Source organism: Podarcis melisellensis (assembly GCF_964234715.1).
Source record: "Podarcis melisellensis genome assembly, chromosome: 7".
NCBI classification, from domain to species: Eukaryota; Metazoa; Chordata; class Lepidosauria; order Squamata; family Lacertidae; genus Podarcis; species Podarcis melisellensis.
The window spans coordinates 21,797,306-21,811,402 of NC_138539.1; the positions used below are offsets into that span (position 1 = coordinate 21,797,306).

Genomic DNA, 14,097 nt, shown 5'->3' on the forward strand with positions numbered 1-14,097 from the left:
CAAAAGGTACTTGTCAGGCAGACAATGGTTCACATGTCATGGCAAGCCAAACCATAACCTTGCCAGGACCACACAAACATTTGAGAGGAGGCTGTAGGCATTTTACTCCTCCCCAGTCTTTGTACCCCTATGTCTTTGTACTAAGCTAAGCCAAGTTTTGGCTAAGCTTGTCATTGCCAGAATCCAGGCTCCTCACTAACCTGAGCCCAGGTCTGGAAGACACACTAAAACCTTGCTTAGCTCAGCATGGCGTGGGAGTAAAAAAAATATTCTGAATCAAAGAAAATGTCAGTTATAAAATGCTTGTGACGGCAAAGTAGAAGAACACAGATAAGAATAAAGAGATGACAGTGGGATGTAAAGATGTCCAATTTAATGGAATAATTATGACTTAGAAACAAAAAATAATCAGCGTAGGAAGCAGAATTCCTAAAGCATAAATGCTACGAATTACTTTGCTGCCACGACTTGACTCATTGAAGTGTTCATTGAAGAAACAGCACAAACACTCTAAATAGGTGAAAAGGCTTCTCTAACCCGAAGGCTGATTTTCATTTTAGCTTAAGATAAAATCTAACTTTTTTGAAAAAAGAAAAAGAAAACTTGCTTTGTTCTTATGATGATTCCCTGCCCATGGCTGCAGTCTCTTCACTAGTCTCAGTGGCAGGGGGAAATCAGGGCTTGGGGCTTTTCAATTTCAGAAAGGCCTTGTACATTTCCTCATAATTTGAGCTCTGGATCAAACCCTAGCTTTCACTCCCTGTTTGCAGAGCAAGTGCAAGAGTGGTTTAACAGTTCAGGCAAAATGACACACTGATATGCCTCAAACCAAGAAGGTGGGGGTTGGATACTGCCACATGCTAAGGATCTTCCACTCAAATTTCAAATCTCTTGAGGAGGACTCTCCAAGAGAGTCTTTTTGCTGGCTAGTGAGGAAAGCACTTCCCATCCATACTAGCCCTGGCTATCCGTAGAAGCCCACTTCACCAATCCTTGAGCCCTGACCCTTACTCCCCACATCCCTTCCATTGTAAAAGCAGATGACTGAAGTGATGCAGACAGCTGGGAGGGAGAGAGTCCCCCCTCCTGCCTTCCCTGTCCAGTGCCCTGTGCAGTCATTAGCAGCACACTAGAGCAATGGAACCCAGTGGCCCATGGGTGATGTAGTTTTACTGAAGGTTGTTCTATCCGCAATAATGGGGGAACCACATCCCCCATTGGGCTCCCACTGTGTGCTGCTAATTAGTGCACTAGAGCATCAGAGGGAGAGAATGGGAAACCCTCCTTTTCGTTGCTGCCATGCCTATCTGCTTTTACAAGGGGAAGGAAAGGAGTTTGTTTGGGAAGTGGGGAAGGCTTTACGTGGCGCTTCTGGGAACAAGGGCGCGTAGTGGGGATAGGTGAGGAGGGGGAGAGAACTCCCCTCCAGTTTGTACTTTAAACTCACACCATCAGAAACTATATTGTAAAAATGCAGCACTTGCACACCAAGAAACCACCAACATAATTTAAAAATGAATGATTTCAGTATACTTCTACAGTGTACTCAGAGTTCACATACACTTCTCACTGGGTGATAGTTCTATAAAAATCAATGGGATGTATTATACACAGCAGTCTGACATAGAAGTAACTTACAGGAATGAAAAGGAACTTTAAGATCTACACACTTCTGTATCGCAAATACGATTACTATACAGACGAGCAAGATCAATCGTTCCCTTCTCTTACATATTAGGCAAAGCACATATTCTTTTGCAGTGATGTCACCGGAAAAGAATACTCTAAAGTAGTTAATGTTTGGAACATTAAAAACTTCTGTAACATCCCTGTCCTCAGTACTGTAGTACTAATAATAGTACTCAGCATTTTCTATAGCACGTTACTCAAACTAGTTCAAGACTCCGCATGCACCATTCAGTAGTGAATTCTTAAAACAATCAAGTATTATTGTCCCTACTAATGAAATACCAGCCATTATGGAGGGCATTAAAAAGCGCCTGGAAGAGGAACACATTGCACTCATTCATGGTGTTGCTGTGCGTGAAGATCAAACCGCCCATTGTTAGAGTGAATATATACTGTATTCTGTTGACAGCAGAGTTTAAGAAAGCTCTGGAGTTGGCTGAAAATCACTTCCATGAGTGGCTGATTTGAACCAAGGATGCTGATTTGAACCAAGAATGCTTGATTTGAACCAAGGATGACTAGTTCAGAACTGGTAGGCTATACAGCAAGCTATACGTGGCTATAATTCATAATTTTGTTTGCAAAAGAAGTCCACTAAACTCAACTATTAAAACATTATGGCTGAAATTAAAAATAATTGCAGGACAAAGGGAGTAGAAACAACAAGCTACTGCGAGTGATGGAGGGCAAGCAAGGAATAGGGTCAAGTCATGAGGGAAGAAATGTTACGGGGATCTGTTTTACCTGAGATCATCTTGTGAGTATCGCCTTTGCAAATCCTCTTTATTTTTTGTTTCTGTCCCTTCCTCAGTTTGCTCATCTTGGGTCCCTTCATTCTCTTCTGCTTCTTTGTTCTCCTCCTTATCACAGTTCTCTGTCACCTCTTCCCCTTCCCCTTTTTCATCCTCCTTTTTCTCAAGATCCTGATTCTCCTCCTCTTCCTCAGGGAATATCTCCCCCTCCCCTCCCTCTTTTCTTTCCTCACTTGATCTTCCAAAGTTAACGAAAATTGAGGAAGCATGCAAATAAACAAAAAAGAAGACAGAAGCTTGTTAGGACAAGTGGACAGAAGCGAAACATGCATTCACAAAGGGGCAAAAGAAAATGAATTGACAAATCATACAACAAATGGAATTATGCCACGATGACAAAAAAAAAGCATGCTGGTTAATTACTCGGCATAGTCTAGGTAATGATAAAGGTATAGTCACTTTTTCTAGGAGTAACTAAAGGGCAGATATATTGTGCAATAAGCTAAACGAAAATAAATAATACTCAAAATTAGTTCTTTTAAAATTAATATGGGTAGTTTCCTAGCAGTTAACCGTGTGTGTGCATGTCTGTGTGTGTGTGTGTGTGTGCGTGTATGTGTGTATTGCAAATATATGTGCACATATACGCATGGAAATTCAGCTTGCATTTTGCAAGCATACATGCATCCATTCTGAAAGTTAGTGTAAGTATGAGAAGTAGAAATGAATTTTTCACAACCCAGCATCCCTTCTGTGCTAGATTCTGCTAAGAGGCAGTCACTTGTTTCTAGTCCACTGCCCCTGGGGTTGCTTGAAGGTTACTGATGGAGTGCTGAGTCAGCTTTCCTGGCTGCTACTGCTAATCTTTCCTTCTCACGAGAGACTGCTTGTTTGTCAGCAGCACACAAGCAACTCATCCTTTGGACTGCCTATGTCTAGCTATTATAACAATGGGCCACTTTACATGTTATAACAAGTCACAGTTTCAAGCCTTGTTATTGGCTTCCTCTCATGGCTTGTTGAAAAGAGATACAAACCACAAAAACTCATTTGCACATATCACTAAGCCAGCACAGTAGTTAATTTCCTCCCTGGTCAGCAAAGGAGAAGCAGCGCAGATATAGTTCAAATTTCTGATTACTAGCTAATGGGAAACTGACTTGGCAATTTGGATAACTGTATGAATTGATCATACAGTCAGTTGTTATCATCAGTCAATCCTTTGCAGAATGGTTAAATATGTGTTATATATACAGGGGTATATATAATACATATTTAAGGGTAGGGGAGAATCATATAAATGGGTGTGATTAATCAAAAGATCCAAAGAGATTTGAAGGGTTATGAAATGCTAAGGCTACTCTAGTCATGAAAAGGAGGATTAAAAATGGCCTCTGTCTTGGCTGTTCTGCGCAATCCTGAAAAAAATCATTTAAAACCCCTCAACCACAACTTACTCCTTTTTCCCTGTTACTTTTTAAAAAATACATTTTAAAGCACACAAGCCTTTTTTTGCAATCCCAATAGTCTCTTTAATTGTGGAGTTGGCCACCCATGGGCCAATGTCTAAACTACAGACCTATGGTTTATAGCTCCTTAGTTGGTTTGGAGGAATGTGAACACTTGTAATCAGCTGCGCATGTTTGTGTAATCTTCCTTTTTTGACAGAGGAGGCTATATATCACATGATGCTGTAGGCATGCTATGAACATGCAAACATGTCATGTTTTCCTCACCACATCCATAGTAAGGTCATGTATGTACGAGATCTACAGTAGGTTGTTTCTATAGCTCCATGACATAAACTTATCAAATGCAGCAACTAAGATGTATAAATGAATTCCTAATATCTGTAAAGTACAATAGCTGACTTTAAATACTGGCTTGAATTGTCAATAATGGGTTCATTTTCAATCCAGGAAAACACTCCACTGTCGCAGAAAACTAGCATAAGATTTTGAAAAATCTTTTGGGAACTGTGTTACTTGAACCAAGTGGAATCGGTGGAAAGTTGATCTGCAGTTCAAAAATACAACCTTGTAAGTCAGAGCTTTCCAAACTTCTCATGTTCGCGACACACTTTTAGACATGCATCATTTCCCGACACAGCAATTCAGTCTTACTAGCAAACTGGAGGCTAAACTAACCCCTTTCCAGCCCCAGGAAGAGCGAAGGGAGTGTTCGTGCAACACACCTACACACTGCAGTCAACACTCTAATGTGTCGCAACACACAGTTTGGAAAGCTCTGTTGGAAGTGGTCAACTTTACAGTTTCTTACCTAATTTTCTTGTTCCCTCTTGGTCTTTCTGACTGTACAGACATATAGCTAGTGCTGCTGAAGCGGGAAGCGCTACTGGTCCTCGATACAGCCGACACGTCGCTTACATCGCTGTCTGAAGACTTGTTAGAAACATTGTCAGAGCCTCGTTGAGGGTCCCGCCCTGGTCGATACTGTAAAAATGAGTATACAGATGAATGTACAAATTTAGTCTATGTAGCCACAGTCAAACAACTGTTTACAACTTCTCTGTACCAGTACTGTTGCTGCCAGTTTCACAAAGCTCTTACAGAATAGGGAGGATTCTATTTATTCAGCAACTACCGCAATTGCAGAACCTCACACAGAAATTTATTGCATTTTGTTTACTCTAAACGTTCCAGGAGTGCTTTTCCAAGCGCTCAGAATGGCTTCAATAAAATAAAAAATGCAATTCAAACTAAAACAAGTTGAATGATATAGTAACAGCTAAATGATCCATAGAGCTACTACTTATTATTTTTTACCATAAACAGTTTTAGTCCTTGTGCAGAAACCCTGCAAAACCTGAAATGTGTGGGATATGCACTACAATGAAAAAACAGTTCCAATGCATTTATATATTAACCCCCTAAATGCAAACAAAATGTCAGTACATGACAAAGGGCCTATGGTGTTTTTAGGTTATTATATACTGTTTCATCAATACTTCCATTTTACAAAAATAAATGTAGCTGTGACAATTCTTTTTATTTTTTTATATTTTTAGAACTTTGTGCACCACAGCATCTGTGTAGCACAGCTTCAAGTTTTATACACTGCTTCTATGTCCATGCTAAATGCATAATCGGCACTCAGTAATTTAATGTCTTAGGCCACACAACTTCAATATTCTAAGGAAGTGCCATATTCTCAAAAGAGCATAAAGGCAGCTGGGAATATATTTTGCCCACAAATTGATCTCCTTACAGGGTCCATAAAAAACACTGCCAACTTCTTTTTACAGTGAGGTATAATAATCAAGTACCACGTGTCAGCGGCGGACTTTGGACTTTCAAATTTCAGCGGCACCCTGTGCGATGCCAAAATTTGGCACTCTTGTGCTCTGTTCTAAGTCATTGTTGCGGTACCCCGTGCTGCCCTCTTGGCTCGGTGCCCAGTGCGGACGAATCGTTTGCGCTCCCCTAAATCCACCTCTGCATGCGCCCAGGCATAGGTAGAGTATGACAAATTCCAAAAGTACAGTGGTACCTCAGGTTAAGTACTTAATTTGTTCCAGAGGTCCGTACTTAACCTGAAACTGTTCTTAACCTGAAGCACCACTTTAGCTAATGGGGCCTCCCGCTGCTGCCGTGCCACTGGAGCACGATTTCTGTTCTCATCCTGAAGCAAAGTTCTTAACCTGAAGCACTATTTCTGGGTTAGCACTATTTCTGTGACATTCCTTTCAGTTGCAAACCTTTCTTTCGTTTTCCTTACAGGTGAAGCAACCCTAACCAAAGCTTGATTTACTTTGGTAGAGACACCAGGGGCCAGCTCAAACTGCTTTTGGGGCTACACCCAAACTGTCAGCTGCCAATGAAACAACCCTGCCCAACAGCAAAGAAAAACACAGCTCGACATCTCAAGGGTCACCGCAAGTTCCTTTGCTCCTCAAATAGATCTTCCTAATTTTTTGCCGCATAAAGAATTTGGCTGAAGAATCTACCTTGGCTGCAGATTGTGATGAAGGAGAACAAAACATATCTATAATCCAGGGTTCAGATAACATGCTACCCAAACCTTGGCTGTACCATATAACTGAACTAAAAGGAGCAGGGAGGAGGAACAAACCAGCTGTCATTTCCTCCCTGGGAACCTGCATCTTCATGGTAAGCCACTGTCTGGATGAAGCATTACATGTGAATACAATCTGTGACTGCCATTTTTATTTAAGGGTATAAAACACTGTGTCTGTCAAACACAAATGCACACAAGCAGCTTGTTATACCCTCTGTTTCTTGGGTTTCTTCAGCCACCTATTCTTTATGCCAAGTGCTAAAAATTAAGGGTGGAATCCAAAGTCACATTAAGTATCTTGCTACATTGGCTCAAGGAATTCTCCTTGCGCAATGGAACACCCCCTCCCCCTCTCCTTGACCTCCCACACTCCCTAAACCGGTTTTAGGGGTTCCTATAACTCTTTGGTGACAGCAGTCACGAAATTAAAAGACGCCTGCTCCTTGGGAGAAAGGTGACGGCAAACCTAGATAGCATCTTAAAAAGCAGAGACATCACCTTGCCAACAAAGGTCCGTATAGTTAAAGCCATGGTTTTCCCAGTAGTGATGTATGGAGTGAGAGCTGGACCATAAAGAAGGCTGATTGCCGAAGAATTGGTGCTTTTGAATTAGGGTGCTGGAGGAGACTCCTGAGAGTCCCATGGACTGCAAGAAGATCAAACGCATCCATTCTTAAGGAAATCAGCCCTGAGTGCTCACTGGAAGGACAGATCCTGAAGCTGAGGCTCCAATACTTTGGCCACCTCATGAGAAGAGAAGACTCCCTGGAAAAGACCCTGATGTTGGGAAAGATAGAGGGCACAAAGAGAAGGGGACGACAGAGGACGAGATGGTTGGATAGTGTTCTCGAAGCTACCAGCATGAGTTTGACCAAACTGCGGGAGGCAGTGGAAGACAGGAGTGCCTGGCGTGCTCTGGTCCATGGGGTTACAAAGAGTCGGACACAACTAAATGACTAAACAACAACAATAACTCTTTGGAGCAGAATTAGAGAAGGTGCCGTGTGTGTGCGGAGGTGAGCAGAAGGGGGAAAGTTCAGCTGTCAAGTGGAATTCCTTGCACTGTTGGGATGTGGTAGCTGAATACAGCCCAATGGGTAGAAAATAGAAAATAGAGCTAAATAAAGCAACTATATTTAAGGTTGCAATTGCTGGCCATGGGGTGGGATATGTTGCAACTTGATATAGCAGGCTCAAGTTTAAATCCCTACTCTGTAGCAGAGCTCATAGGATTCTTTTGAGGAAGTCATTATGTGTGATGGCTGTTTATCACAGCCATATTCATCCCTTGGTCACTTAGTTTACACTATGACACTATTCACGTAACAAAACAGGGTAAATATGTATGCAAAATAGAGGAGGAGCATAGTAGCAGGCTTCTACCCATTCTTTGAGACTTCTGCATCAAATTTTCAGGGATGCAGTTTGTATACAGTAGGCTGTCTCTGCATGATTCGGAAAGAGCTGTGCATGTGCAAGTTGTATGCACAAAGGCTCTGCAAAGAAGAGTTGCTCCTGCTCCCCCATGCATGCTTTCACTTTATCATTTGGTTGCATGAACAGAGCTTATGATGACTCACAGCTTAAATGTCTGAAATGACTCCACTGAATAGCACTGTTTATGAAGAGACATTACATTAAGTTCTAACTGCGGTGTTAGGGCATGCTAATCTCTTGGATGACTACATTCTCAGGTTTGCTGTGAAAAAGAAAAAATATAAGCTCCTCCAAACCTTAGGAAATGGTTTACATATGCAACAGAATAATGTGATGGAATCCAGAGGTAGTCGGGTGGGCTGTGCCACTATAGCTGCTCCTCCACACAGGCCCATTACCAAGCCCATTTTAAGTTGTTAACACATAAGCATATATATACATATATACACATACATATGTACATATATACATACATACATCTATATATCCCTGAACAACTTGGGCTCCTCCCAAATCAATCTGCCCAGGTGTTAAAATCAGCAAGGCTCTGTTAGCAGTGCTCCTGCCCCCTGTGGTTAGAGGGGAGGCAACATGTGAGAGGGACTTATCTGCATTGGCCCCAAGATGTGGAATGATTTCCTCCCAGGGGCATCTTGTGCCATCACTGTATCCTTTTTTTGACAATTGGTTAAGGCACACCTCTTTGCTCAGGCTTGAGTGGATGTGCTCCATTCGATTAGCTTTGTCGTTTTACTTTATGATTTTAATATAGCATATACTTGTTTTAATTGTGATATTATGCAACCCATCCCATAGCCATTTGGATGGGCCCACAGGTAGAAATAATAAATAATTTTCATGCAAATAAAAACAAAACAAAAACCCATCTAGTACATCAGGGAGAAAGGTTCTAGACCAGGTTCCTTCCTCCTATGCCACGTTGTATTTTCAAACACAAGGCAGTTTGGGAGGGGAACATTAAAAACATGACCTCGACTAATAGGATCCACTCTACCACTTGAATTATTTATTATTTCATTATCACATCATTTTGTTCTATGAACAAACCAGGCCTAAGTCGGACTTTATAACTGAAAACAGAATTGATGTTTGTCTAATACAATGAAGATATCATATCCCATTTTAAGAATATTCTATAGTATCGATTCCCCAAGTCAGGAGTTGTCATATGTAATTCTGGTTAGCTAAAGAACCAAATGTGTGTACATTTCTGGGTGAGATGCAGATAGCTGGTCACTGAAGGGCCTTTACAGTAGTGGCACCCTGCCTAGAGAACACCCTACCTAGAGAGGCTTGCTTGCCATTGTGGTTCAAGGTAAAGACCTCTCCTCTCCCCCCACAAGTCTTTTAACTTGGTTTAGCTTGGAGGTGGGGTTTTGCTTTGTTTGCCTTTGCTACTTGGGTCTTTTATGCTTGGTACATTTTTATTAGTATGTGCTTATTGTCATTGAATTTTAATTTGTTTTCATTCATCTGTGTCAGGTGCCCTGATATTTTCTTACAGAGCAGCCTATAAACATAGCAAAGGCATTGCAGCCCAGATCAGGATAGCCCCAATCAGATGATCAGCAATATATCATCTGTTCTAGGAGGGAATGAGAAGTATGCAAGCAGCTGTCAAGGGACTCAATGTGTGAAATTATTATAGAAGTATTAAAATTCATGAGCTGAAATATATATATTTTTTCTATACCAAACCCTGATATAGTCAAAACTACCTGCACTGCCAATATACAACAAGCAAGGAAGTACAGTGTGTCTGAGGAATCTGCTGAACTGAAGGGGAGATTCTAGATAAAGAATTATTAATGAGATAGCATTTAATGCACCTATCATACAAAAAGTAAAAACAAATATATGGTGCAAAAATGATACATCTAGGTGTGTATTTATGTATCTATCTGGTCTTCTCAGAAATCAGTAATGTGAAGTTAAGCCAATAAATGAGCACTAATTTTTTTAAAAACCACGCTAAAGTGGTATGGCTTTTCTTCTTCATTTAGCAAGGTGGGCACTGTGTTTCATAGTAGACTTTTAATAGAGTTAGTAGGAAAGTGACAATTAACTTGGATCATTATCTTTGCATACAAGTTACTAGGAGGAGTTAAATATTTGAAGGCTCCTTTGTTCTGCTGATGTAACCCCAAATTTTTTGTGACATCCTTAATAATTTGTCACTAGTAAGATGACATTTCATCTTTTTATCTACAGCCTGAAACAACAGAATCGTAGGGTGGACACATAAGAGGAGCCTGCTGGATCAGGCCAATGGCCCGTTTAAGTCCAACATCCTGTTCTCACAGTGGCCAACCGCTTGCCTGTGGGAAACCCTACAAGCAGGATTTAAGCACAAGAGGACTCTCCTCTCCTGTGGTTTGCAGCAACTGGCATTCAGAAGCATTGCTGCCTCAAAGTGTGGAAGCAGAGCTTACTTTCCTTTATCTGTCCTGAATCTTCCAACATTCAGCTCAATTGAATGTCTATGAGTTCTAGTGTTATCACAGAGGGAGAGAAACTTTTCTCTATCCACTTTCTCCATGCCGGGCATAAACTTCTCTCATTTTACCTCTTACTCTCCTTTTCTCTGAACTAAGAAGTCCCAAATGCTGCAACCTTTCTTCATAGGGAAGTCATGCCATCCCCTTGATCATTTTGCCTGAACTTCTCCCAACACTACAACAGCCTTTTTGAGGTGTAGTGACCAGAACTGTACACAGTATTCCAATTACAGTCACAGCCTAGCATGGAAACTGGATTTTTCACAGCTGCTGAATGCTGGTTTGACATCGTCACTGAGCTATCTACTATGATCCCAATGTCTTCTTCCTGGTCCATCACTGTCAGTTCAGATCCTATAAGCATATATGTAAAATTAAGGGGGTTTTTTTGGTCTCAACATGCATCACTTTACATTTATATACACCGAATTGCATTTGCCATTTTACCACCCATTCAGTCAGGTTGGAGAGCTCCTTTTGGAGCTTTTGGCAATTTATTTTTGTTTGAGCAAACTGAGCAATTTAATATCATTAGCAAACGTGACCACCTCACTCCCAACTCCAGATCATTTATTAACAATCTGGTTAAAAAATCACAGGTCTCAATGCAGATCCTTGGGGGGACTTGAAATTTCACTTGTCTCCATTATTTGCTTCCTGCAACTCATTCCTGAGCCACAATAGAACCTCTTCCCTTCTTCGACTGCAAAACTTACTGAAGAGTCTTTGGTGAGGTACTTTGTCCAAAGTTGTTTGAAAGTACAAGTCTACTTTGTCAACTGGATCACCTCTAGCTGTATGCTTGTTGACACTCTAAAAGAACTCTAATAGTTCATGAGACAGGGCATGCCCCTGCGGAAGTCATGCTGGCTCTGTTTCAACAAGGCTTGTTCTTCTATATGCTTGGTTATATCTTTGACAGTATTTTTTACCAGTTTTCAGGGGACAGTCTTTCATCTATATTGGCCTGTAATTTCCCTCCAGATGCGCCTTCCAAAACTCCCATCATTCATGGCTACTGACCATGCTTCCTGTGAACATTGGGGACATGTACTCCAAAACATCTGGAGGTCAACAGGTTGGGAAGACCTGTTTTAGACCAAACCCTGGTGAAAAGTACAATACTCTCAGTGATAACATTTTCTCACAGATAGCATTCCTGATATATGTTCTGAATTTGACATTTAAAAAATTCTTTCGCCTCCTAAATATATATTAGTAATGTTTTGAAGCCAGCAGTTACTACCTGTAATGAAATCTGACCATCAGCCATTATTTCATATTCCAGTTACAAGGCACTTTGTATATAGATATGCAGTTGTGGTAGCAACTATTACATATTTAATGACAATTGTACTTGAAGAAGCACTTCCTGCTTTCTATTAAAAGTAGTTTTGTTCTTTATTTTTAGATGGCATTTGAGCTCAAGGTATACTGTTTCATGACTGCACATTTAAAGCAGAACTTGGCTTTCTCTCTCCACCTACATACAACAGATGCCAAAATTGTCGAACCTCTCTACTAATTACCATTCAAGCAAATGGCAATGGCCCAGTTTTATTCTTAGTTCTACAAGATGTTCCATTTGAAGATCCTGGCATAAGTTCGGCTCCTAATAAAATATTGCTATACCAGGTTCAGGAATGAACTGGAGAGTTCTGAGGGGTCTACTCTTTGTGACAAGTTTAAACGCTGCATTTCAATCTTGATTTTTCATTATTTGTCACTGGATATGAAATTCCAAATTCTGAAAAAAACCCTGATGTTTGCAGTTGATGAACATAGTTGCAACAGTTACAGATAGGTAGCCGTGTTGGTCTGCCATAGTCAAAACAAAAAAACTCCTTCCAGTAGCACCTTAAAGACCAACTAAGTTAGTTCTTGGTATGAGCTTTCGTGTGCATGTGTATCTGAAGAAGTGTGCATGCACACGAAAGCTCATACCAAGAACTAACTTAGTTGGTCTTTAAGGTGCTACTGGAAGGAATTTTTTTGTTTTGATAGCTGCAACAGTTCCTAGAGCACCCTAATACATACATACATAATTTTATTTGTATGCTGTCTTTCCACAGTTAAAACCATGCTTAAGGCAGCTTAAGACATGAATTACAAACAGAACAAAAGTAAACAATAAAAAGTATCAAAAAGTACACAACCAAGTTGAAACAACTTCCATATAATATACTGCTGCTGATCTCCTAAGGCTAGATCAGTTAGGCATTCAGTTGTGTGAGCAGCATTTTTTGGTGGTTTCCCAATTCCTTCATCAACACACAGGTCTAGAATTTGTTAATGGTATGCTATAGTTGTTCATATATTTTGCACAGTTTTATGTGAACATGGATGGGCGTGGTAAGTGGCTAGGTCAATGGTATTGTCATTATTCTTTATTAGCACTCACTTCCCTGCAATGGGAAGTAGTAATATTCAGGACACATTGAACAAACAGAAAGCTGGGAATACATTTCAGAGCTGGGGAGGCACCATGTCTAGAAGCAGCATACAATTTCCCCCTTGGTTTAAATTATTATTTTTTCACACAGAGCACTAAATTCAGGGTTTGGCCCACTTTTCCCCTGTCAAGATCCACATTTCTTTGGGGTAACTTATAGAGCCCTGCATGCTGGTGGTGAGTGGAACCACAACCAGTGATGTTCTGGAGTAAGTAACAGAGAATAAAAAAAATGTCCTGTTTCACTTTGTCACATGGCTACCCCAGAGTGAACTCCCAGTCTTGTGCAGGTCTGTTCAGAAGTAAGGCACACCAGGTTTGATTGGGTTGTTTTCCAATAAATATCAATTAAGGGTTTCTTTTTTCTTTTTCTTTTAAAAAGTACAACAGGACCAAACAGCTACTGTTCTAAAGGGACAATGAAAAGAATTTATTGTTTGAGTTTAGTCAAATACCATAGGTTGACTGTACAACCACACACAGGTTCCAAAATTTGCCTTATATCTGTGCATTATAAAATATTCCATTTACAGCAGCCTCACTACTTTCAAAGCTCAAGGACCTAGAGAAACATAGATAGAGATATATAGGAAAACAGAACTTTAAGGTACTGGAAAGTATAGAAACAACAGGGAGAAAGACCCTCAGATGGAAGCTGAAGCACACTAACAAGCCTAGTACTTCACATAGTACCCAAAAGATATCAGAGAGACTGCCAAACAAGACTCCAGGGGGAACCACACCAAGTTTCTCCCTTCCTGCCTGTTCTGACAGCAGAGGGTCTCACTTCCAATGAGATGGTTCGGATGAAAGGACATATATATTTTTTCTGTGAAGAAGATGCCAGAGAGGTTTTGCAACTTGTCCATGCAGTATAGGAGCTAAAAGACAGGTGCAGTAATAAATAAACTTGTAATGTTATTTTCATTCTTCATCAGGTTTAGGTCCTTCAACAGAGTCAAGGAAGTAGACAGCCTCGCCAGAGTTCCTGAAGGACATATTTGTCCCATGATATCTGCACATTTGTCTCATGATATCTGTCCTCCGCCTGATGGGGCAAAAACTAGTTTTATTGACTAGTCTCTCAGTTCTGTTAAAATTTCACCTTTGGTCAGCAATTTCTTTGGCATAGTCTGGAGACATTTTCATTGAGATTTGATTTTGACACCAGGTAAACTGCCCTATTCTTAGTCCCAGAGCAGTTCAGAAG

General features: G+C 40.6%; 1 protein-coding gene across 24 annotated transcripts in view; it reads right to left on the reverse strand.

Annotated features, from left to right (window-relative positions):
- RIMS2 (regulating synaptic membrane exocytosis 2) overlaps positions 1–14,097 on the reverse strand; it is a 349,650-nt gene that overhangs the window by 49,213 nt on the left and 286,340 nt on the right. For 12 of the 24 annotated variants that reach the window (XM_081918609.1, XM_081918611.1, XM_081918614.1 and 9 more), the window contains one exon: positions 4,722–4,894. The exons of 9 other annotated variants lie outside the window; for them this stretch is intronic. In XM_081918609.1, coding sequence (XP_081774735.1) covers positions 4,722–4,894 — 173 coding nt within the window. Of the gene's footprint in view, positions 1–2,433; positions 2,680–4,721; positions 4,895–14,097 lie in introns of all 24 variants that reach the window. 3 more of the 24 variants (XM_081918599.1, XM_081918610.1, XM_081918617.1) reach the window with 1 other exon arrangement.